Source organism: Perca flavescens, chromosome 1 (assembly GCF_004354835.1).
Source record: "Perca flavescens isolate YP-PL-M2 chromosome 1, PFLA_1.0, whole genome shotgun sequence".
NCBI lineage: Eukaryota > Metazoa > Chordata > Actinopteri > Perciformes > Percidae > Perca > Perca flavescens.
The window spans coordinates 3397484-3420739 of record NC_041331.1 but is presented as its reverse complement, the minus strand read 5'-3'; the positions used below and the strand labels follow the sequence as shown (position 1 = coordinate 3420739).

At 41.4% G+C, this 23256-nt stretch overlaps 1 protein-coding gene across 1 annotated transcript in view; it reads right to left on the bottom strand.

The window, feature by feature from the left end:
* Positions 1–15155: 15155 nt before the first annotated feature.
* The window catches only part of mmp15b (matrix metallopeptidase 15b), a 40541-nt gene continuing 32440 nt past the window's right edge, over positions 15156–23256 (bottom strand). Inside the window, exons 9-10 of the mRNA XM_028573924.1 lie at positions 22295–22413; positions 15156–21598 (exon numbers count right to left, since the gene is read on the bottom strand). Of these exons, the coding sequence (XP_028429725.1) occupies positions 21081–21598; positions 22295–22413 (637 nt within the window). The 3' untranslated portion in view covers positions 15156–21080. The remainder of the gene's footprint in view (positions 21599–22294; positions 22414–23256) is intronic.

The following is a 23256-nucleotide window of genomic DNA, read 5'->3' as shown; positions in this document are numbered from 1 at the left end:
TCAATTAGCTACATGTATTATCACGCGTTCCTTTAGGAAGCTTGCTTTAATCCACATTAACAAATGATACTGTGGTCCAAAAATGTACTGTCATGGCAGCAGGCAGTATTGTTCATGCTAATATTTCTCAAAATACAACCATATTCTCTGACACCCATTGCTTCTCATAAACAGGATGTTAGTACTTGGATCTATTTATGCTGAAAGTGCAGTGCGTCTCTGTGTTGTGCTTTTAAGCCTTGTGCCATGCAGCAGTAGATATAATCCCCAATGTAAAATGACTAGAATGAAATTGGATGACACTCCTCAAGGATCTCTTTTGTATTTCCTGTATCCGTGTCTCTGGATAAATTGGATGCCAAATCCAGAGTCGGAGGAAAAATTTAGTTATTTGAAAGGTAACACATTTTTATTGCAAATCACCAACTTTTAAAGAAGACGTTTTTAGAGATAAACTTATTTGATGTCTTGCCGAGAGTTAGGTGACACGCTCAGTATCACTCTTGTGTTTGGGGGTTAAGTACGGAGCCTGAGCCAGGAGGCAATGACATGACGTTAGCATAAAGACTAGAGGCAGGATTAACAGCTAGTCTGGCTCTCTCCAAAACTAAGAAATACACCTACCTCGTCTGAAGCTCACTGACTAACACAGATGTATCTGGTTTGTTTCACACGCAAACAGAAATGTAAGAAAGGAGTGTAAAAACTTATTCAGCATCAGTAATGTAGCCTATGTTATTTTAATAAAGAGGGATTTAAATCAAATCCTTACATTTGATTGGATTATTCAAAAATGGGTGTTACAGCACGGGTTCTACAGGGTCTTAGACTTTTAGATGACACTCAGTATCTCAAAATATTGACTTAGAATCTCAAAATAATGAGCAAATTTGAAATACTGATTTGGTCTCTAAAGATATTGAGTTAGTATCTCCAAATATTGACTTAGTATCTCAAAATAATGAGAAACTTTAAAATATTGACTATCTCAAAATATTGACTTAGAATCTCAAAATAATGAGCAAATTTGAAATACTGATTTAGTATCTAAAAATATTGACTTAGTATCTCAAAATATTGACTTTGTATCTCAAGATATTGAGACATTTTAAAATATTGACTTAGAATCTCAAATATTGACTTGGTACATCAAAATATTGATTTAGTATCTCAAAATATTGACTAATTTTGAGACATTTTAAAATATTGACTTATAATCTCAAAATATTGACTTAGTCTCTCTAAATATAGACTTAGTATCTCAAAATAATGAGACATTATCTCAAAATAATAACTTAAAATCTCAAAATAGTGAGAACCTCATATTGAATTTGTATCTCCAAATATTTCCCACCTGACAGAATGAGCTTCCCTACTTTAAATGTTTTTTTTTTTTTCATTCTTGCGTGTGTACAGGACAAACTCTGTACATTGTGTGAATCCGTGTGCTCCTGGTATTGATCTTATAATAAGTGTCCAAAAGTGTTGTTCTACCCAGCTGCAGCAATGTATCCTGTTGAAGTGTCCTTGATGAAGAGTCCTTGTCCTGAATGTCATCAGTGATCATTAATGCATTATTGGCATTTATCCAGTATGAATAATTTTTTTCCCCTTAAAGCAGAATTAGAGCAACGGCACTTGGGAAACCACCTGGCGTGTAAAAGTTTCTCATTTCCTCACAAACGCACACATGCACTTGTGGGTCTTTCGATTCCATTTTCCATTTGGCATCTGTTTGTTTTCTGCTAGTTAGTAGCCCGTCTCACCACTCCTGCTCCAGCTGCCTGGAAAACATGACGGCATCTCCAGGGCCTGGACCAGGGGCTCCCTTCCTGCTGTGTGGCCCAATAATGCTGCCTCTCTTTTGACTCAGCTCCAAACATCCCTGCCCTGATGGAGGCAGATTTTCTCCAGATTAAGGTTTTGTGTGTCTGTAGGTGTGTGCCTTTCTTTGTTTGTGTGTTTGTGCAACCCTAACAGCTGTTAGGGAATGTTTAAGTAATCTTGTATCCAGATGCTCAGTGTATCTTTATCGAGTGTGTGTTTTCAGCTGAATTACCTGCAATAAACACACATATCACACCCTCACAACAACATGCATGCATGCATGCATTTACAGGCCTAAGCCCTTTTAGAAATGCTATTTGAAAGTAACCATGGAGGAACAAAGACCAATAATGGAACAAAATAAAAATAAACATATTTTAAATAGGTCGGAGCTAAAGGGTACGATCTTATCTCGTGGTCATGTTTTGTAGCGTGGCACTGTAACAAGTTCTACTTTTGAGATCTTTATTGTTTTAGTGTATATGGAGTTTTTGTTTATTAAGATCCCCATTAGCTTTTGCATTGCAACATCTTCCTGGGGTCCACACAGTTTACATGGTGACAATACAGAAATGCACACGCACACTACTCATCACAATACACTAACAGAACACATCGTAATAAAAAAAAAACATCCACATTACTACGTTTCATTTTAACTGGCATTTTAAATTGGATCAGATGTATTCTACCATGATCTAGTCTCGCTTTGCCAGACCATCCTCCACAGCGCTGCGGAGGAGGGTCTGGCTAGTCCTCACAGCATTCTGGGATGGGAGAAAAACCTGCTCTGGTTTATTGGCATTTCTTTTCTTCTCTTTCTTTGATTCATTTGAACTGAAGACAGTGGTCTCTTACACAAACAAAGAGGTCATCTTCATCCATTTCCCTCACTGCAATCACTCACATGTACACACAAACACAAACACACACACACACACACACACACACACACACACACACACACACAAAACACAGCTACAGATACACGCTCCATGTGTCCCTTGTGATGTTTTGCTCATTAACTTTATTACATCCCGTAATGTTATGAGCTTTCTTGCCGGTTGTTATGATAATTGGTTTAACATCAGCGTGAAACCAGACTCTTTGCAGGTTTTATCTGCGTGTACGTTCTTAATGCATGCCCATTAGAGTGTAAACACACACTCACACAGATACAGCTTTTATTGTGCATATGGGGGAACTACATATCATAATAAAATACACGGACACAGCAGGTTTGCATTAAATCTCACCACCTCATCTGGGTTCTCTTTGTAGTCTCAGCTTTTTAGTGCACGTCAGCGCACAGTGCTACACATCAGCCGCTGCAGAGAGTTGATGTAGAATGTGATAAAAGTTTAGAGAGGATAATATAAAGTCCGGAGAACATGATGACCAGGTAAGTCTTCCCATGACTGTTGAGCGATTTCCCTGTGGATTTTGATGCGTGCGATGAATGTAGAGCATTGGAGATCTCATATTTCTAGCCTGCAAATGTTCCTCACAGGGTAAAGGATGTTGAGAATATTTGGTTCATCTAGGATACTGTGATGTAAGGGTGTAATAATTGAAAAGACTTGTGGCAAAGGAAATAGATTTTACCCTTACAGTTTCATCAAACCATAATTTAATCGTACAATTATGTAATTATTGTGAAATGAGTCATTTAAAAAGACTGTGTTGCCAAATTGTAAACTTCTTCATTTTCCTTATATATACTTTACACCATAGCTTCACAGATACGAGAGAGGATTCATCTTGAGAATACTTGTCCTGCTTGTATGTCTCGTCTCTCCTGGGTCCGTGGATGTCAAAGGTTCATAACACAAGGGATTGTGGGAAGTCTGCTTGCCTTTCAGCTTCAGCTGCTGAGGTCAGAACTTTCCCTCAGGAAAAGGGAGGCGGGCTGACTGTGGAAGCGTTGTGGAGCAACGGGACCAATCCGCCACGCAAATCCACACTAACACATAAACACATACAGTATCAGGGTGTTCTCATCAACCATTCGTACAGAAAGATAAGTTGTATGTAATTCACTGTAATGTGTATGTATTCCACTTTCTTTTTTCTTTATGAGGACAGTGCACATTAATCGACATTTCTCTAAATGCGCCAGTGTTAGCCAGCCGGCTAATTTTTAACTGTACTCCCAGTTACCTAGCATACATGTCTCTATGGTAGGAGGAAATGGGAGCACCCGGAGGGAACCCACGAAAATACGGGGAGAACATGCAAACTCCACACAGAGAGGCCCTGCCCAGACCGGGCATCGAACTCTGCAGTGCCAACTTGCTGTGGGGCAACCGTGCCAACCACGGAATTACCGTACCACTTATTACTAGAAATGCACCGAATCCTGATTTCAACACAAAAATTTTACCCAGGAAACAGCTCTTTGTGTTCCACGAACCCCAAACTTTTTTTCTAACCATAGGGGCGTAAACATAACTCTCACGTCTGCTATCATGACCGTCACCTTACGGTGAACGGTACCGGCATCACAGACTCCTTTCTGTGGATAAACTGAACTGTCACGTGACTGGTTGCTGTAGCTGTCTTGGACCAGCTGTAATTAAGCTATCATACAAATTGTTGTGCATAACTTTTTGTACGATATCATACAAACTCGGTCATGAGAATGCGCTGACACTATCTGTAATGCTGGTTGTTTTCAGTTTTTATAGATTTTAACCAAATGTTTACAGATCTTCACGCTACCGCTTCAGAACACAAAGCCCGCAAATTACGGTATTTATTTATTAAAAACATTTTTAGTCAGATTTTGGGTCAGACTTTTGTAGTTTTATTTTTTTAATAATCAAAATAAACCGATTCGAGCCCTAAGGATCTGTTATCATCACCACACAATGTGCTCTATTGACACCCACCTGTGTGTGTGTGTGTGTGTGTGTGTGTGTGTGTGTGTGTGTGTGTGTGTTTCCAAGGTACTCGTGCATGCATCTGCACTCTGCACCTGTACATGTTAATTCATGCATTCTTTGCATGTTTGTGTGTCCAGATGGGATGAAGTGAGTACATCCTGGTGCTGTTTGTGGGTCCATGCTGGAGGCCAGCTGGGCTTCCTTAGCAGCTGAGTGGGCTGGACCTCTCTACACAGGGTCAAGCACACAGGGGTCGGATCTGTGATTTTACACAGGTGCATGCTAAGTCAAAAATCTCAAATAAATTGCAGTAATTACATAAAGCAGTGGCAGTTGGCCTACTCATTTGAAGAATGGCATAGAAATACGACTTTTAGGTAATAATACTGTCTGACTGCCCTAATACAAAGGTTATCCAACTTATTTCCATTAAGATTTAATTTTTTTTATCTGATGATGATGCTGGGTGTAATGCTGCAAAAGTGCTTCTGACCTCTCGGAGGCTTTCTATTTTTGAATAAAATAAATTCCGATTTGTATGCGGCTTTTTCCTGCCAGACATGATCACCGTGATTTGAAGATTTTTTTTACTTTAATCTTTATTTGCTTTTTTGGGCATATAGCCAAACATATTTTGTTCAGTCACAGATATAAAAATAAACAAAAAACAATAACAAACAGTTACAGATGTCCACCATCAAAGTACAAATCCATGTGCAAACATCTACATCAGTTAGGTCATATACTATTTCCACTGCCATAAATCATCCTTCCAATAATTAAATGAAAACATGTTTTCTCACTCATTTTTTCCATAATATTAATGATTTGAAGATGATTTCACGTTGTTATTACTGTTAAGTTTGGAGGTAAAATTCTAGCTGGCCGTATTGTGGGCCTAGCATTGATTTCCAGCGTTGAAAGCCCTTCAAGCTCAATTATATTACAGCTGGAAACAGGTCTGCAAGGTAGATAAGGAAAGTTTATGTCTGGGTTTATATATGGTGGTGGTGGTGGTGGTGGTGGAGGGGGGGGAGTACTACTGCACTATGTCCCTTGATAGGTTAATTAGGCTAGTGCACCTGGTGTCTTTCCCAGAAAGAAGGAGCAGGACTGGGTAAGTAGCATTCACACTGACAGCTGAACAGACAGAGTCGCCGGAAGTTCAAGGCGAAAGAAGTTGCAGGGCTGACAACAAAGTCTGGTTGACACCAAACTGCCTTGCATTATATCTATATTTAAATCTTAAATCTCAGACTATACTGATACTGCACTATTCCTTCCCTCTCTTCAATTGGTATTGTATATTTCTTGTAAATTTGTAAATTCTATTGTATTGTTATACTGTATACTTAACAGTATTTTTTTTTTATTTCTTACTGTCCTTTCTGTTTTTATTCTTTATAAGTGTTGTACTTTGAGAGATTAACTGGAGTCAAATTCCTTGTTTGTTTACGCAAACCTGGCCAATAAAGCTGATTCTGATTCTGATTCGTGCTTTATCACCAGATGAAAAATAAATAAATCCCAACAACTTTGAAGAAACAGTGACATTTTGTACATTTTTCCTTAAGATTTGAGGCGTATTCCAGATGATGAAAACCACAAAGAACTATTGCTTGACATAAACGTCTCTACAGCCGTATGTGACAGCCCTGGCCAGAATGAAAGTGATTGCCTCTGCAACCCAGTTTGGTTCGGTTTGGTTTGATTGGGTTTAGTTTGTCCTGTGTTCATGCCACATGTAGTCTTCCAGGAGGTTAGTGCTAACAGTTTCATAGCACCTGCACTTTATCTTGAGTTGTCCTTGATAAATGACGTGCTTAACCTTCCTATTTTCCTCAGGTCAAATTTGACCAATTTAAAAAAATAAAGTTTCTATATCAGAAATGTGGTTTTCTTTCAACCAAATATGTCAAGAATAATAACGTGGATGGTTCCGTATAACGCTCTTCACTAGTAAAATTCATTATCAGTTCACTACTTTCATTGAATGTGGGTGTTTTATTCAATTTTATAACATTGGAAGAAAAGAATTGATAAAAGAACGTTGAAAAAAGTGACAAAAATGTCAGAAAAAACTAAGAACCAAAACGCCAGAAGCGCAGAAAAAAATCGACAAAGAACTCCGGAAAGTGACAAAATGTCGGAAAAGGTGACAAAAATGTCGGGAAAAGCTTAAAAAATTTGTTTAAAAAAATAAGAAAAAATGACAAAAGCTTCTTATGGCTTCAATTTTAAATTTTGACCCAGAAAAACCAAAAGTTGCATGGCCAACACAAGCGTTAATTAAATTATTGCTGTGCATGCTTCCCTCCTTCACTGACCAAAAGTCTTCGATCCCTCCAGTAACACCATGCTGCCTTGCAGTAGAATGTCCACTTCCTGTGCTGGGGCAGTGTGTTCCAAAGCTAGCACCAAAACACACTGGACCAAGCTCTATATTTTAATGCTCCATATGTTACCTCAACATTACCTCACTGTGAAACAATAAAAGTAAAGGAGGGAAGGGGGGATGTGACCGAGATGAGAAAAGCAAATGGAAACTTTGTTTTTATAGTGAGGAATTTTTACATCCCACACCAGAAAACATTATGAGGCGGGTCAGCTGAACTGTGTTTGAGTGTATGGCAGAGTACTTATACACATATATACCTTCATTTAGGTTCACATTACAAATATTGTGCTCATTTTTGTCATATCTCCTATCTTTGTATGGTCACAGGATTAATTATTTACATCCTAGATGCTTTTTTTTTTCTCTGAAAGCACATTTGCTCTATTGTTGTTTTTCTTTGCTGTATCCCATTATCTGCTGCCTCAGATCACCCCCATTACTTATTAAAGTTTCATCTAATCTAATCCGCTACTCTAAATAAATTATGTTACACCTAAAGAAAAGTACAATAAAAGAACATTGGAGTCTTTTAGATTTCCTTCTGTCTACTAAAAGACATGCAATCTTTTTTACATGTCCCCGAATTGCCTTACAATGCATGCTGTATGACATTACTTTCAGACTTTTTACTTTCCAAAATATTTTCAACATTTTTCATAAATGTGGTGGGTGTTGATTGGGTTCCCAAAGACATCTGGAGGGAGCTCGGTGTAGAGGCGCTGTTCCTTTGCTTTGGAAGGAGCCAGTTGAGGTGGTTTGGTCATTTGATAAGGAAGCCTCCTGGGTGCCTCGCTTTGGGGGTTTTCGAGGCACGTCCAACTGTCATGGGACCCTGGGGTAGACACAGAACCCACTGCTGAGATTATATAGGCTATCTCATCTGGCCTGGCAATGCCTCGGGATCCCCCGGGAGGAGCTGGGGAGAGGGACGTTTGGAATACCTTAGCCTGCTGCCACCACAACCCAGCCCCTGATAAGCAGAAGAATTTTGAATGTGAAAAAAGTGGGACCATGGTCCAGGGATCAGAGATTTAAAGAGTCAAGGTTTTATTCGACTAGGTTAAGCTAAATCCAGCTGGGAAACACAGTGGAGGTAAAGGGAATTTCATTTAAGTGGCTCAAAATATTTGAACAAGACTAAGTAAGAGTAATCTGAGGAGATACATACTGTAGGTACACGTTGAGCTAAATGCTAATGTCACCATGCTAACATGCTCACAATGATAATGCTAACACGCTGATGTTTAGCAGGTAAACTCTTTATCATATTCATCGTAGTTTAGCATATTAGCATGCCAACATATGTTTATTAGTGTTAACAGAAAATTCTGATGTGGTTGACTGGAATCGTGATTTGTTTTGCAGGTATCTAGTTTAAAAACCAAAGTTGGGTTGAATATGGACGACATGACAGCTAGTGGTGGACGGATCGATCCAAATATCGATAATATCGATACCAACATCGGTATCGATCAATACCAGTATTTCATCAAAGAGGCGACCTGGCTGTCTGTGTCTGGGCCGGTCCTGTCCCAGCGCGGATCAGGTACACTTTGCTCCTCTTCCCCCCTCTTGTGATTTGATGTTGTACCGTCACGTGACTCAGCGGCGCCGGGCAAACAAGCACGCGGCCAGGCCCCGGCGGCGGCCAGCAGCTCACACACACACACGAGCAGGACAGAGACGGAGCAGAAGAATGGCAGAGAGGAAGAGGAGCGCTGTGTGGCTACATTTTCAGGCCAAAAATGAAACAACGGGGCAACCTCTAGCTCCCCCAGTAGAGTGTGCGCCCCATGTAGGCTAAGTCCTTGGCAGTGGCCCTGGTTCGAATCCCCCCTCTCTCCCCTTTCCTGTCTTCAAGCTATCCTATCAATTAAAGGCCATAAAAGCCCAAAAAAATCATCTTTAAAAAAAATAAATAAATGAAACAACGGCAAGCTGTATAATTTGTAAAATGGCTGTAAGATGGTAACACAACAAATTTCTACAAGCAAATGAAAACTAAACTTTTAATATCCAAAGGTGCAATTACATAAACACTTAAAGGTCATGGAAATTCATTCAGATTTAGCTAGTTGATAGTTAATCCACCTTAATTATTAAAAAGTATCATTATCGTTATCGTTATCGGTATCGGCGATACTGGCCCTGTATTTACTTGGTATCGGATCGATACCAAATTTTGCAGTATTGCACAAAGTAATGACAGCTCCCCAAAAGTGAAGCCAAAACATGTTGATCGCCCCCTGGTGGCTGACAGTATGACAGTAAGTCATGAACCCCGCCCCTCCATGTTACCAGATACGGGCCAAACAAAAAAAAAACAAGTACACATCAAATAGATTTTTCCCATGCATTTTCCATGCATATTTAAGTTTTCATTGTTCACGAGTTTGGTTCTAATTAGTTATTTGATGCTATTAAAAACAGAGTGTAACGCCATGATTGACAGCTGTGATTGACTCGATTGAGTCAGGCGGGTGAATGGGCGGGACCGTGATACCGCGGCTCCAACCTCAAGTCAAGTTTATTTCATCCATAGAAATGGAAATTACAGTGCTCATTCCCGCCCATAAAAAGATAGAGCATAAATATAATACAAACAGACCATAAATATAGTACAGAAATGATAAAAATGTACGTTTAAAGTGCTTGGTGTGGTATAAAAGAAAGAGCATACTGCTTAGTTGGTGTCACAGGAGGCCTTAGTCTACCACTACGTTCCATAACCCTACCAGTCAAATTACCATGAAGAGGGTGACCAGGGTCCCTCGTTATTTTCTGTGTCATTTTTGCCAGGCGACCATCATATACTTAAATCGCCAATTTATGCGATGAAAGTGTGGCGTATTTGAAAAAATGCGGCCCCCGCATAAATATGCGGACTTTGGCTGAATATGCATTGAAACGGGCTCTGAGGAGTTTACTCCCCGGAGTCCTTGTGTTTTGATTTATATTTTCTTGGAGAACGTTGGCACCAAGATCCTGGTTGCAGCTGTCGCCGTGGTCCTGCTGCACTCCCTGCTGAGCTCCGCGGTGCCCTGCAGTGTCCTGCTGCTTCCTGCTACGTCCATCCTGTAACGAGCGCCCTGATATGACATAAACTACTACGACTGTCATTTGAAGTCACTATTCCATTATCTTTAAAGTCTCTATTATTGACACTGTTCATCACATCCCCAAGAGCCTGGGTCTCTCCGAGGTTTCTTCCTGAGAGTTTTTCCTCGCCACTGTCGCTCTGCTTGCTCTTGGGGGAATTATTAGAATTGTTGGGGCTTTGTAAATTATAGAGTGTGGTCTAGACCTACTCTATCTGTAAAGTGTCTTGAGATTATTATTAACTCTTGTTATGATTTGATACTATAAATAAAATTGAATTGAATTATGCGATTGCATAATCGCGTTTTTCTGGAGGGACTGGATAGTATACAGCACTCAGGATGCCCAACAGGTGTATTACTGTCAAAATATTCTGAAACAGGTGGTACAGCTTCACCACATTTGCAGCTGAGTCATTAGCTGTAGCTGCAAGTGATTAACTGCGTGTGTGTGTGTGTGTGTGCACGCGCGTGCATGTGTGCACATTCACTTTTGTGTGTGTTGTAGGTCTAAAAGTGAGTTTATTTTCTACCCAGAGGAACAAGATGACTGGAAGTAATTATGGTACTCCACAGGGTGTACCTGGTGATAACTGTAGCAGATAGATTTAACAAGCAATGAACGTGGCCAGACCCAGGCCTGACTTACACAGCAGGAAAGCATTAAAAGCATGTAAACACGGCACAAAACAGGCCAACGTACTCGGAGATCGCATATACACACACCAACTGCTCCGTTAAAGTTGTTTGTTTACAAAGTGCACCTAGTTATGTTAATGGTTTACAGCGCATCTAAAAGTAGGTCATTAGGAGACGGAAAGTTTGTACACTGGTTGGTATCCATCCTCCAGTGTGATAACAGAGTCAGACACTTGCTTTCTCAAGCAAGTCAATATTGTGACATGTGACCAGCAACAAAACAGACACTCAATTAATCTAGATGTTAGTAGTTCATTCTAAGAAGTTCCAGTATATTTTGTCAGATACCTCTGTAGCAACCGAAGCACCCGTAATGGTCATTAATGCTGTTCTACTGTTCTGTCTGGGCTTAGCCCGGACCAATTTAAATAAACTGAATGCAATGCAAAACAGCATTTGGCTTGTTAATAGTCAGTGTATGTTCATTTTAGCTGCCCAGTTTGTAAATGTTATTTAGATGGCACCAACATTTGGCATAATCATAACTTGCCTGACAACCCAAAGGCCAGGGTTCTGTTTCCAGATCTGTGTGGTGACTGATGATGTGAACATTAAAAACTTCATTTCTTGCATTCAGGTGAATTTTTATGCACCTATTTCTACCTTTTTCTGAATCAATTTATGCTGGAAATATCTTTATGTAAAGGAAAACATAGGGGGCAATTGAAAACACAAAAACATAATGGAATATATTGCAATAAGGCTCTCAGGCATTCTGTATTGCGTTCTCCTTTGGATCGTCTTTTCTAATTACATCTGAGTCAGCACACATGTAGCCTAGCATCATTTATTCTTCCCTCCTCTTTTGCGTCTTTTGTTGGGGAAGTAACCTCCTTAAATGTGCATATGACAATTATTCACCTCAATGATACATTCATTCATTTTAATGAATTAATAAACCCCTGGACTGTAATATTTCAGATGTGTTTGATCAAGATTTCTGCTCATGTTCAAAACTTTGTGCACATTAAAAATATAACTCATCCCATCTGTGTTCTCTGTGATTTGGAGGAGTCGTGGAGGAGTACTTAAACTTATGTTGTCCTTTTCTTTCACCTTATACTCAAAACTTATAGACCTTTTTCACGGCAGACGTGTTGACATGTCAGAGTAGGAAAAGCACAGGTGTATTCAAAACCATTACTGATGGCTGCATTCCACTTAGGAGAGACCCTGGTATTAAACCATTAATGATGGCTGCATTCCACTTAGGAGAGACCCTGGTATTAAACCATTAATGATGGCTGCATTCCACTTAGGAGAGACCCTGGTATTAAACCATTACTGATGGCTGCATTCCACTTAGGAGAGACCCTGGTATTAAACCATTAATGATGGCTGCATTCCACTTAGGAGAGACCCTGGTATTAAACCATTACTGATGGCTGCATTCCACTTAGGAGAGACCCTGGTATTAAACCATTACTGATGGCTGCATTCCACTTAGGAGACCCTGGTACCCATTACTGGTATTCCAAACCATTAATGATGGCTGCATTCCACTTAGGAGAGGCCCTGGTATTAAACCATTACTGATGGCTGCATTCCACTTAGGAGAGACCCTGGTATTAAACCATTACTGATGGCTGCATTCCACTTAGGAGAGACCCTGGTATTAAACCATTACTGATGGCTGCATTCCACTTAGGAGAGACCCTGGTATTAAACCATTACTGATGGCTGCATTCCACTTAGGAGAGACCCTGGTATTAAACCATTACTGATGGCTGCATTCCACTTAGGAGAGACCCTGGTATTAAACCATTACTGATGGCTGCATTCCACTTAGGAGAGACCCTGGTATTAAACCATTACTGATGGCTGCATTCCACTTAGGAGAGGTCCTGGTATTAAACCATTAATGATGGCTGCATTCCACTTAGGAGAGGCCCTGGTATTAAACCATTAATGATGGCTACATTCCACTTAGGAGAGGTCCTGGTATTAAACCATTAATGATGGCTGCATTCCACTTAGGAGAGGTCCTGGTATTGCGCATGCTGACTCACTGGAATATCTTACAGGGACACTTGATGGAATTGAGCCAATGTTAAGGTTATCAATTTCAGCTGTGCTTTTCCTACTATGACAAGTCAACATGTCTGCTGGGAAAAAGGTCCATTCACTCCCTTATGGAGTTAGATTCCCCTTTACACCTTGTAGCATGTAGGCTAACAACTAGAAACATCAGCAAATTAGATTCATCCTTAAAACATGTAGGCTAAGCACTGTAATGCAAGGTATAGAGCTGAGTAGTTAGTAGCAATTTCTAAGTTGAACCACTTCTCAAACCACTTTAACTTGAATGTAGACTAATAGAACGCTTCTAGGCCTCAGCTTGAAAAGTTGCGCTTTAAACGCAGTCTAATCACCGTAGAGAGAGAGAGAGAGAGAGAGAGAGAGAGAGAGAGAGAGAGAGAGAGAGAGAGAGAGAGAGAGAGAGGCCTTAGCAATAAACAAGCCAATCTTTAATCTCGTTCTTTAAGTCGTTTTGTGCTCTCTTTTTTGTTAGATATATTGAGTTCTCTTTTGACTACAACTAGACTAAAATGACAAGACTTTTAGTCGACTAAAACTTGACTAACAAAAAAAATAATATGTGAATGACTAAATATGACTAAAACTAACAAGGACATTTGGCACAAGACTAAGACTAAATTCAAAATAGGTGACAAAATTAACACTAGCAGATACACAAATTATGTTTCTCTTTTGTTAACATTGTTAGGGCATTTCTGCTGCACTCACGTGGTGTCGAAATAATTGGAAAAATGAGTTCCCAAGAGGGAAAATTCTCGTTGCATTAACATTTTTAGAGAGGGCATGCCTTGGCGGAGGTCTGTGCTCTCTGAGTGCCCTTCTTGTTAATAAATTAAATAATGTATTTGTGACCTATTTGTTTTTTTAAATGTTCATGTCTTCTGTAGGAACAAATGGGCACCACAAACAGAGTAGGGAAGTCGGAAAGTATGGAGAGATGGACTAATGGATAGTTGGTTTTTCATATTTTTATGGGATCTGTTGACAATATGTATATCCTTTAACCCTCGGGTTGTCCTCAGGTCAAATATGACCAGTTTTTAAAGTTTTTTTAAATCAGAAAAATTGATTTCTTTCTACCAAATTGCCCAAAAAATAACATGGATGCATGGATGTACTTGTATGGAACCCATGCAACGTACATGGCAGGCGAAATTAATGATTACTTGAATTTTGGGTGTTTTATTCAATTTCATAGCATTTAAAAAACTTAAATGGTTTTAAAACAGTATCCTGACTAAACTTTGACGTAAGGTTTCACTTAACATCCTCTGATGTTAACTATTAGTTAAAACAAATCATAATTTCCACTTTTTTTAAACTCATAAATTAGGTATAATGCTATTTAAATTAGGTTTATTGACCATAAATTAAAAAAAAAAAAAAAAAAAAGTGACAGAAACATTTAAAAAAGGAAGCATAGAAAAAAGCCCCCAAAATGTCGGGAAAAGTGCACAAAACGACGGGAAGACAACACAAAGGTTAAGTTAGGATTTGTACTCTGGGGACCATTGTCATCTGAACTAACTCGGTACGAATGTGTCAGACACGGTTACCCCTTAAGACATGTCACTAGCAAGTCTGCTTTTCTTTATTTCATCCCAGAGATGAATGCCTTTTCATTCCAAAAGCTTGCAGCCCTCAGAGGCTCCTCCATTTACTGATCACGAGGACTCAGACGAAGACAAAATAACTCATTTGGTGTCAATTACGCCTGCAACAGGATGTGAGAAGGTGTTGCATTTATTTTCGGTCTTTGGTAACAACTTAGTCGGAGTCACAAAAACATCTCATTAAAAGCAGCTGTCTGTTCTGTAATTTTGGTGTTTAGATCAAATCCATCACCAAAAAAAGCCCTGCGGTTCTGTGAACAATGAATTTCCGCTCAGTGTGATGACACCATTGCCCTGTCAGTTTCTTATAGGCTCTACAGGCTGCTCGCTAACTTCCTCTTTGCTCATTTGGCTTCCTGGCAATCAGCCAGAGCCCTCTCTCCCCGCCTCCCATGCTTCATAAGACCGCTGTGCTGCCTGTCCCGTGTGAGACAGGAAGCATGGCCCTATGGACAGTGACCTCACTGCAGGAAGAGAACAACGGGTGTGTGTGGTGTGCTCTATGTGTGTGCAGAATTGCAATTCTCTAATTCTCTCCAGATAGTTCAGACAGCATAGCATGTCACAGTCGGCGCACAAAAAGCTTACAAAAAAGCATATTTTCAGAGCAATTTTTAATGTGTACATGCCCAGCATGGCTTTGTTAACACACTCAACTAGAGGTGAACACACAACAACACAAATGTATAAAATCTTACGTTTTCTACAGAAAAAAAACCCCACTAACAACCAATCAACAAAAAAAAAGAGAATTGGAATGTTATTAACAAAAAAAATATCCTATCAAGTTTGGAGAGACAAAAAAAAGCACAAAATACAATCAAAAAAAGACAATTATCAAAGATAAACAATAACCTCATCTGTTTTTTATTGACTGCTGCTTTTTTTTTTCTTATCCCAGTCAAGGACGATGGTTAAGTTTTTTTTCTTCTGAAAGTCACTGAACCATTACTCAGGTAGTAATGAAGAGAGGCCAAGTGTGAGATGCCAAGTTCCACTACTGACGGTCAGTGTGAGAAAGAACTGAATCCATCCGACTCTACTCTCTACTGGAGCTGCGGTTAGTGGATGAAAGCAGCGGGGGCCGCTCAAGACTTCCAATGCCTGTCTGAAGCACCGTGAGAGCTGATCCGATGCACTCGTCCCCACTCAGGTGCTGAAAGTCATTTGTCAGCTGTCTTTTCTGTCTCGTCCCCCCCGGGGCGTGCAGTCGAGTTAGCCGAGTGGTGCTAAAATGAGTGGTTTCAGAGTGGATGGTGTGGGGGGAGGGGGGGTCAATGCAAGGTGAGATGCACGCTGGGAAAAGAGAGAAGCATCTGGACAACCCACGATCCTTTTGGGTTCCAGCCATAATAAGCCACAAGGTTGACCCAAGTGGAAGTGAAACAGAACACAGTCGTACTGCATGTCACGTTGGACAGATCTTTATTTATTTATTTTTTTTTCCTCCTTTGTCCTGTTCAGTCCGTTATTTATTGATCCGGTTTTCCCCTGCCGAGCTAGACTTTGCACAGGGCTGATGCAATGACTTTTTGAAGCTTGCCGTTATTAAGTGCAGGTATACGCGGTGACCTCAGGAAGCTGAAAAACACAACACAAGTGCACAGAGTGGAGAGCGCAGGCATGGCTAGAAGCGTACGTGCCTTCTGAGTGATTGTGGAGATTTTTTAACCGAGATGTTCATTAAAATAAACAAAAAACAAAAGACAAAAAAAAGAGCAAGGTATAAAGGCAAACAGCGGGGCTGAATAAGGAACGCTTCACATGCAGTGTTTACAGAAACCCATCCTGAGAGAGATGAAACTCAGCGATGCCCTAACCTAACCTCAACTTTGCATCGAGGCAATGAACTCCAAAACAAACGGGGAGGGGGCAATATGACCATAAAATAACTTAGGTACGGTGTTTGGAAGTGAATCCTTCCACATTATTAGATGTTGCTGGATCTAAAAACAGGCTCTGCTGTGTGAGGCTGGACCTTGGCCCGGACTAGTTTCCTAAGGAGGGGGGAGGAGGAAGGTGAGGTTGGGGAAGACAATAACGTGTTTGTGTGTGTGTGTGTGTATTAGGGAGAGGGAAAATAGGCGCAGGAGAAAGAGAGTGTGTTTCTGAGAGAGGGAGAGGGAGAGAGAGAGAAGGCCATTGTTGTTATTATGATCCCCTCGGGCTTAGTGGGCAGGGCTGGGCTGAGTGTGTGTGTGTGTGTGTGGGGGGGGGGGGGTGATAGAGAGAGTGTGGGAGATTTACAGTCAGGAAACCAGCCTTCGCTTATGGAGAGTAGAGCTGATTAACTAAACACCTCGACACACACACACACACACACACACACACACACACACACACACACACACACACATGCATCAATCAGCGTGGACAGCTTTCTTTCCCAGCGTTTTCAATAGTTTTCTCTTGTGCTTGCTGTCCTAAGACAAGGATTCCCTGTCAGTGTCACCCTACAGAGAATCTCTCGAGCTGCCGGATCGCAGAAACTGTTTTTTCAAATAAAGAAAACTCTGGTACACTTCATTTTTTTTCTACTTTTGAGTGGTTATTTTAGCTTTTGAAGTGGGTAACTCCCAGTGGGATTGCTGCGTGGAAGTCACGGTGGAGAAAAGGAGGGGTTGATGAACGAGAACTCCGTACACACAATACTGTGTCGAGTACAATGAGTCGACATTTTCTAAGCCTGTCCAGACACTAGGCTGTCTAAGCACGGATGGGCCTGGAGGACCAATGGAAGAACAGGGGAGAACAGAGGAGGGGTGGAGGGGGGTGCTTTTAACGCTGATTAGCTACGTCCGTCAACCCTCCCCCCACCACCCCCCCCAAACCCTGATGGTGAGGAGGTGAGCGATGGACACAGGACACCGTTTCCTGGCAACAGCTATTGACTGGCCACAGATCAATCTCTAGACTTCTGGTGACGGCTTATTACGTTCTTCCTTTTTCTTCCTTGCAGTTAAGTGTCCTGTTAACTCTACCGCCTGTCTGCGTGGGTGTCTCACCTCAACCTGTCTGCACCTAGCTGGAGGGGAGGTAACGGAACAGCCGTGTTGTGTATCGGTACTGTCTGTCAACGGCGGACGGAAGAAGCTGCCACTGTGAGCGGTGGTGGAAGAAGTATTAAGATCCTTCACTTATCATCATCATCATCAGTTGTAGCCAACTGTAGTTTGTTATATTGTAGTTTAATTTATAATAAGACATTGTATCTTAGAAACTACATGTGTTTTGTAAAGTAACTACAGCTGTCAGGTGAATGTAGTGGAGTAAAAAGTACAATATTTCTCTCTCAAATGGAGCGGAGTAGAAGGAGAAAGTGGCACAAAAAGAAAAGACTCAGGTAAAGTACTTGAGTAAATGTACTTAGTTACATCCCACTTAGCTACATGTAACTGGGTATATTCGCAACTACAAGTGAAGCACTTGCAGCAAGTATTGCTGAAAAAACTCTGTCTTGTAAGCAAAAGTTTCCTCTTTGGCAGGAACTGTTGTTGAGATAGCAGGAGAATTTGGGTAATGAGCTACTGCCAGCGGGATAGAGCCATCAAAGTTCTTTCTCTCTCTCTCTCTCTCTCTTGCTCTGTCTCTCTCTCTATACACCCTCCTTATTCCTGAGATCCAAGCTTAGCAAGTCAGGGGTCAGCCTCCCTCCCCCTTCCCTTGTCTCAGCAACAAGAAATTCAGTCTCTCTTCACCCCCCCGCCACCCCACCCCCTTCCACATCTGTAACATGAGCCGGCTGAGCTATGCCCCCTCTGGTCAGATTGGCAGCTTACTTCCAAATGCTACCTCCGATAAGCCTTCCTTCCATTCATATGTGAAGTTGCACTCTAAAGCCGTCCACTCCTACACACTCTCTCTCTCATCTCCTCATCAGGCTGCTTTTTTAAACTCAGACTTTTTATTTAGAAACTAGCGATGATTAGATCATTTCACATTTTCCACTGCCGCTACACATTTTAAATGTCTTGAAAATGAAGGGCTGCTTATGCCGCAGAAATATGGGTTAATGTCTTTGTTTGTCATTATTGAACATGTATTCACATGGGTCAAGGGAAATTATCTTCTCTTTGTTGAATAGTTTTACTCTTAGTTAAACATTGTTTTTTCGATGTATGTCTCCATGGCAGCCATTAGTTTCCATTCATTTCTGTACAGTATAAAAAACAGTAAACTGAAGCAAACTCTAAAAGAACACTTGCTTTGTAGTTGAGTTGTATGATCCATCCAAGTGAATTATTTTTTGCATTTTAATAATTTGCGTGATTTTCATTCTCTACAAAAATAAATGGAAATCAATGGCTGCCAGGAACAGCAGAAAAAAATACATCAAACATTTTTAAGATATAATGAGTAGTTAAGATGGACATTCTTTCTGTGCCCACACTCCCCTTCGACCCATCTCTGATCTTGCGAGATGAAAGGGGAGTGGAGAGTGTTTTGGGAGTTCAAGGTTTAGTTTAGGGGTTGCGGGGGTTAACAGCATTTGCACACACCTGCTGTTTTTTAATGAAGAGGATTAGAGCCTGCGTGGCCCGAGCCCACCCTGGTGCTTACAGCTACATTATCTTTACAACAGATAGACCGCGGCTCATCTGTGACGTTCCTCAAATTGTCCTTTGAACAAAACACTAGCAGTAAAAAAAGTCCGTTAGAAACGGTACGTTAGCTGCCCCCTGCCGCTGCTGTTACATGTGTGGTGTTACATCCTGTTCCTACGTTTAAGGCCATGGCTTTGCTTTGTTCCTTTCTTGTTTTATGTCACACACACACACACACACACACACACACACACACACACACACACACACACACACACACACAGTGATGTGCAGTGAATGCCCTTTCTCTTGTGTTATTTCACAGTGAGGTGACATTTTTAAATGAACCATTAGTCTGTCTCCTCTCTTGCAGAAAGGAAAGAAAATGTCTTATTGTTGACTGAAGGGAAGCCACATAAATGAAAGTTAAGGGAAGAGATCCCCTTTAAAGTCAGTACCCTCTCAGCCAAAGAGGTTTTTAAATGGTTTCCAAATAAGGAAAAGAGAGAAGGTAGACCGATTGTCCAACTATGTGAGCAGAAGGAAAACAAGGCATCTGTAGTCAGAATTTAAAGGATAATTATTATTTATTACAACTTGGGACAATTTCTATCTATTATTATAACATTGTACTTGTCTTAAAGACTGTAAGCACTAGGAAAAAGCTACCGTGGCTCTTTCCCCCATTAAAGTTTTGTTTCCTTATCCGAATCGAGGGTCTAAGGACAGAGGGTGTAGTTTGCTGTACATATGTGTGCTGTGTGTGAACAGAACTACGGCAAGTGTGGTAGGTCAAAGTAGAACCAGGAAGGTGGTACGTAAACTTGAATGTTTACAACAGACGGTCTGTGGTAATCATTTTACCGTCTGTCTTCATTTTTTGTTCGGTCTCTGTAAATTATAGAGTTTGGCCTAGACCTTCTCTATCTGTAAAGTGAGATAACCCCTGTTATGATTTGACACTATAGCTTAAATTTATTTTAATTTAATTCCCAGATCTCAGAAATTCACTTGATGAGTCCAGTGTTATTGTTACTGTTGAAATTACCATTCAAAATAAGATTGAAGTCGTAATAAACTAGAATTATCCTTTAAAACCAAAGTGGTGCCTGTATGACGACATACTAAATTCTCCTCCAACCTTCAGAGATACACCCCCAGCCCAGTCTCTGTCAGAGGGAGTCAAAGGGAGGATAATATCCAGGCTCAATGCCTCAAAATACCTCTGAATGTAAACTGCCACGAAATATCTGTTGTAACTTAACCCTGTTTCTCTCTCGCTCACCTCCCACCGTGTGACACACTGTACTGCAGAGCAAAGGGAAGAGATGGAGCAAGACGAAGGAGAAGACAACGATGGTGAAAGGGGGAAGGAACGCTACCGAGCCCTGCTTAAAGCGTAGTAGTCTGTCTACAAATGGCTTTCTCGTTTCGAACCCTTTGCATTTCTTTCTTTTGCGGCAACTGTGATAATGTAAGCAGATGTGGAGTCGGCGGCGGCGGCGGCGAGGACAAAGACCCTACTGAGATCAGGGGAAGGAGGAAGGCGGTGCAGAGATGGGAGAGAGAATAGAACGCTCTTCCTGGTTCAGAAATAATAATAACAACAACATAAAGTCACACAAAATGAACCAAAACATGAAGAAAAAAAACAATGTGCAAACTTCTCTCATATAAATAGACTACAGTCAACGCATTGTAGAGCACCATGGGAGACAGGAGGAGATTAGGGTGGTGTGTGTGGGGGTATGTATAAGTAAGACATAATCTATGCTTGCTTCTAGTGTGTGTGTGTGTGTGTGTGTGTGTGTGTGTGTGTCAGTACGATATTGGATCTACTACCACAGTTTGCGGGAGCCACTGAGCACAGAGACTGTAGACAGACGGGTCGCTGGGAAGAGGCTTGGATTAGAGGAGGGTGGTGTCTAAGGTCCAACTTTAGGTTCATATAGTTCAGTGTCCCTTAAGGTCAGGGGTCAGACCCAGTCCTGCAGCGAGCGCTTGCAGTGCACCAGCAGCCGCGGCGCCCCTTTGCTCTGCAGCGTGTTGATGATGGCGTAGATCAGCCCCAGGATGCACAGCAGCAGGACCAGCGGGATGGTCACCATCAGGATGTTCATGGTCCGCTCCTCGCTGTCGTCCACCTTCAGCACCACGTCCACCTCGTTGGTGTCCTCCTCGCGTCCCTCGCGGTCGTCTTCGTCTTTGTCGCCGTCCGACCCTTTGCCCGTGTCTTTGTCCGTCCCGCCGCCGTCCGTCCCCTCGCGGTCTTTGCCCTTGTCGCCGTCGCGTCCGTCTGCGTCCGGGTTGAACGGCGGGCGGTTCACGTCTGGGTATTTGCGTCCGGCGTCTGTGTCCGTGTCTCTGTCTTGGTCCAGGTCCACGCTGCAGCCCATGAAGTCTCTCAGGATGGACTTGGGGTAGCCTGGCTCGCTCTTCATGCGGTGGTTGTCAAACTTCCAGTACTTGGAACCCTTGTAGAAGAAGGTGTAGGCTGGAGAAGGCATGGAGAGCAGAAGGTGTCAGCCAGCGTAACCATTTGACGACATACAATGTGAAGGAATAGTTGGACATTTTCCTAACTCTTGCCAAGAGTTTACTGCCTAAAACGCTGGTATCGGTATCGGGAAGTACTGGAGTTTATGCACCGATTGGATACCACGTAATAAAGCCCTAAAGAAAATCTACGTTAAAGTAGTTTATTTATAATAAAATATACGACACACTGGTATCGGATCGGTACCCAGTATCGTCCGATTCGCAAGTTCAGGTATCGGAATCGGGAAGAAAAAAATGGTATCGGGCCATCTCTACTTTCAATCTCGGTCTCAATCATCTCATCTAACTCTCTGCAAGAAAGCAAATCATTTGTATTTCTCAAAATGTCAGACTGATTCTATAATAGCTTCAAAAATTTACTCAAAAGTGTTTACTTATCCATACTGCTTGGAGATTGCGTGACTCCTCTCTATTTTCAATCCAACCAAGCACAGCAAAGCAAAAAGCATTTCACGTGTAGATGAAATTCTCACACACGCCATCCCCTCTCTCTCCTGATGATTGTATGACCACACCCTGATTCTTTGTTTCAGGCATGTCTCTGTCGGCCCCTAGCCCCTCCTTGCCCTTTTTTACACACACACACACACACACACACACACGCCCACAGTTAGCTCTCCTCTTTTCTCACCTCCATCATCGCTGAGGAAGGCCCCCTTGGGAGAGGAGGGCACTGACGCTCCCCAGACGCTGATTGGTTTCGGGTAGCCCCGGTCAGCCAAGCGTGACTGCTCGTTGAAGCGCCAGTACCTGCAGACAGCGACGGAGAAGATGGTTATTACCGTTTTAACAACTGTCTTAACAAGAAAGGAGCAGACTTCTTACACAGTACAGTACACGGTGGGCCTCTATGCTGTGTGTATATAACAGTACAGTTTCCACAGAACATTCAAATCTGCTGCGAGTGTAAATGCACTAGAAAGTCAGTCAGCCATACTGTGCTTAGCGAGGGCTTATTGGAATCGCAGACCTAAAGCGTAATAATTTTTCTATGAGTATTTTCATAAATATGTTACCCTTGCACACACTTGTTATTTCTGTTCTACAGCAGGGCAATCGTTCACAGAACTTTATAACTTTGTTAACAACAAAATTAAGCTTAAGAGCTTAAAACTCACAGGACAATGCATAACATACAGTATAACTGTATAAGATCTCAATCGTTTGGTCTATCATTAGATGGAAATAAAAACCCCAAAACTCCAGATGATAGACATAAACCCTTCACACTGTATAGATATCATCTTTTGAACTTATTTCCTGCCTATATTTGTTGGCAACAATAACATTAAATGTATACATTATTAAAAATACACATGAACGCTCTTTAAAGCTAAAATCAAACATCAATTATCAAAATCAATCCAATGTGTAACCGCTGTGTGAGGCTGTGTTTAGGCAGGGTGATGATTTGATCTAAAGCAATCATTTTATACGTGCTCGTGCGCGGTAAATGAGCGGTCAGGTGATGCGTTTCGATTAGCGCGAAAATGGATGCTGAGGAGGTGAAACGGAAACTGGCTTCTGGAGGACTTATTTTATTTCTTTGTTCCAACTTCCAAGTGGCCTATAGCCTACGTTAGTCATGAATAA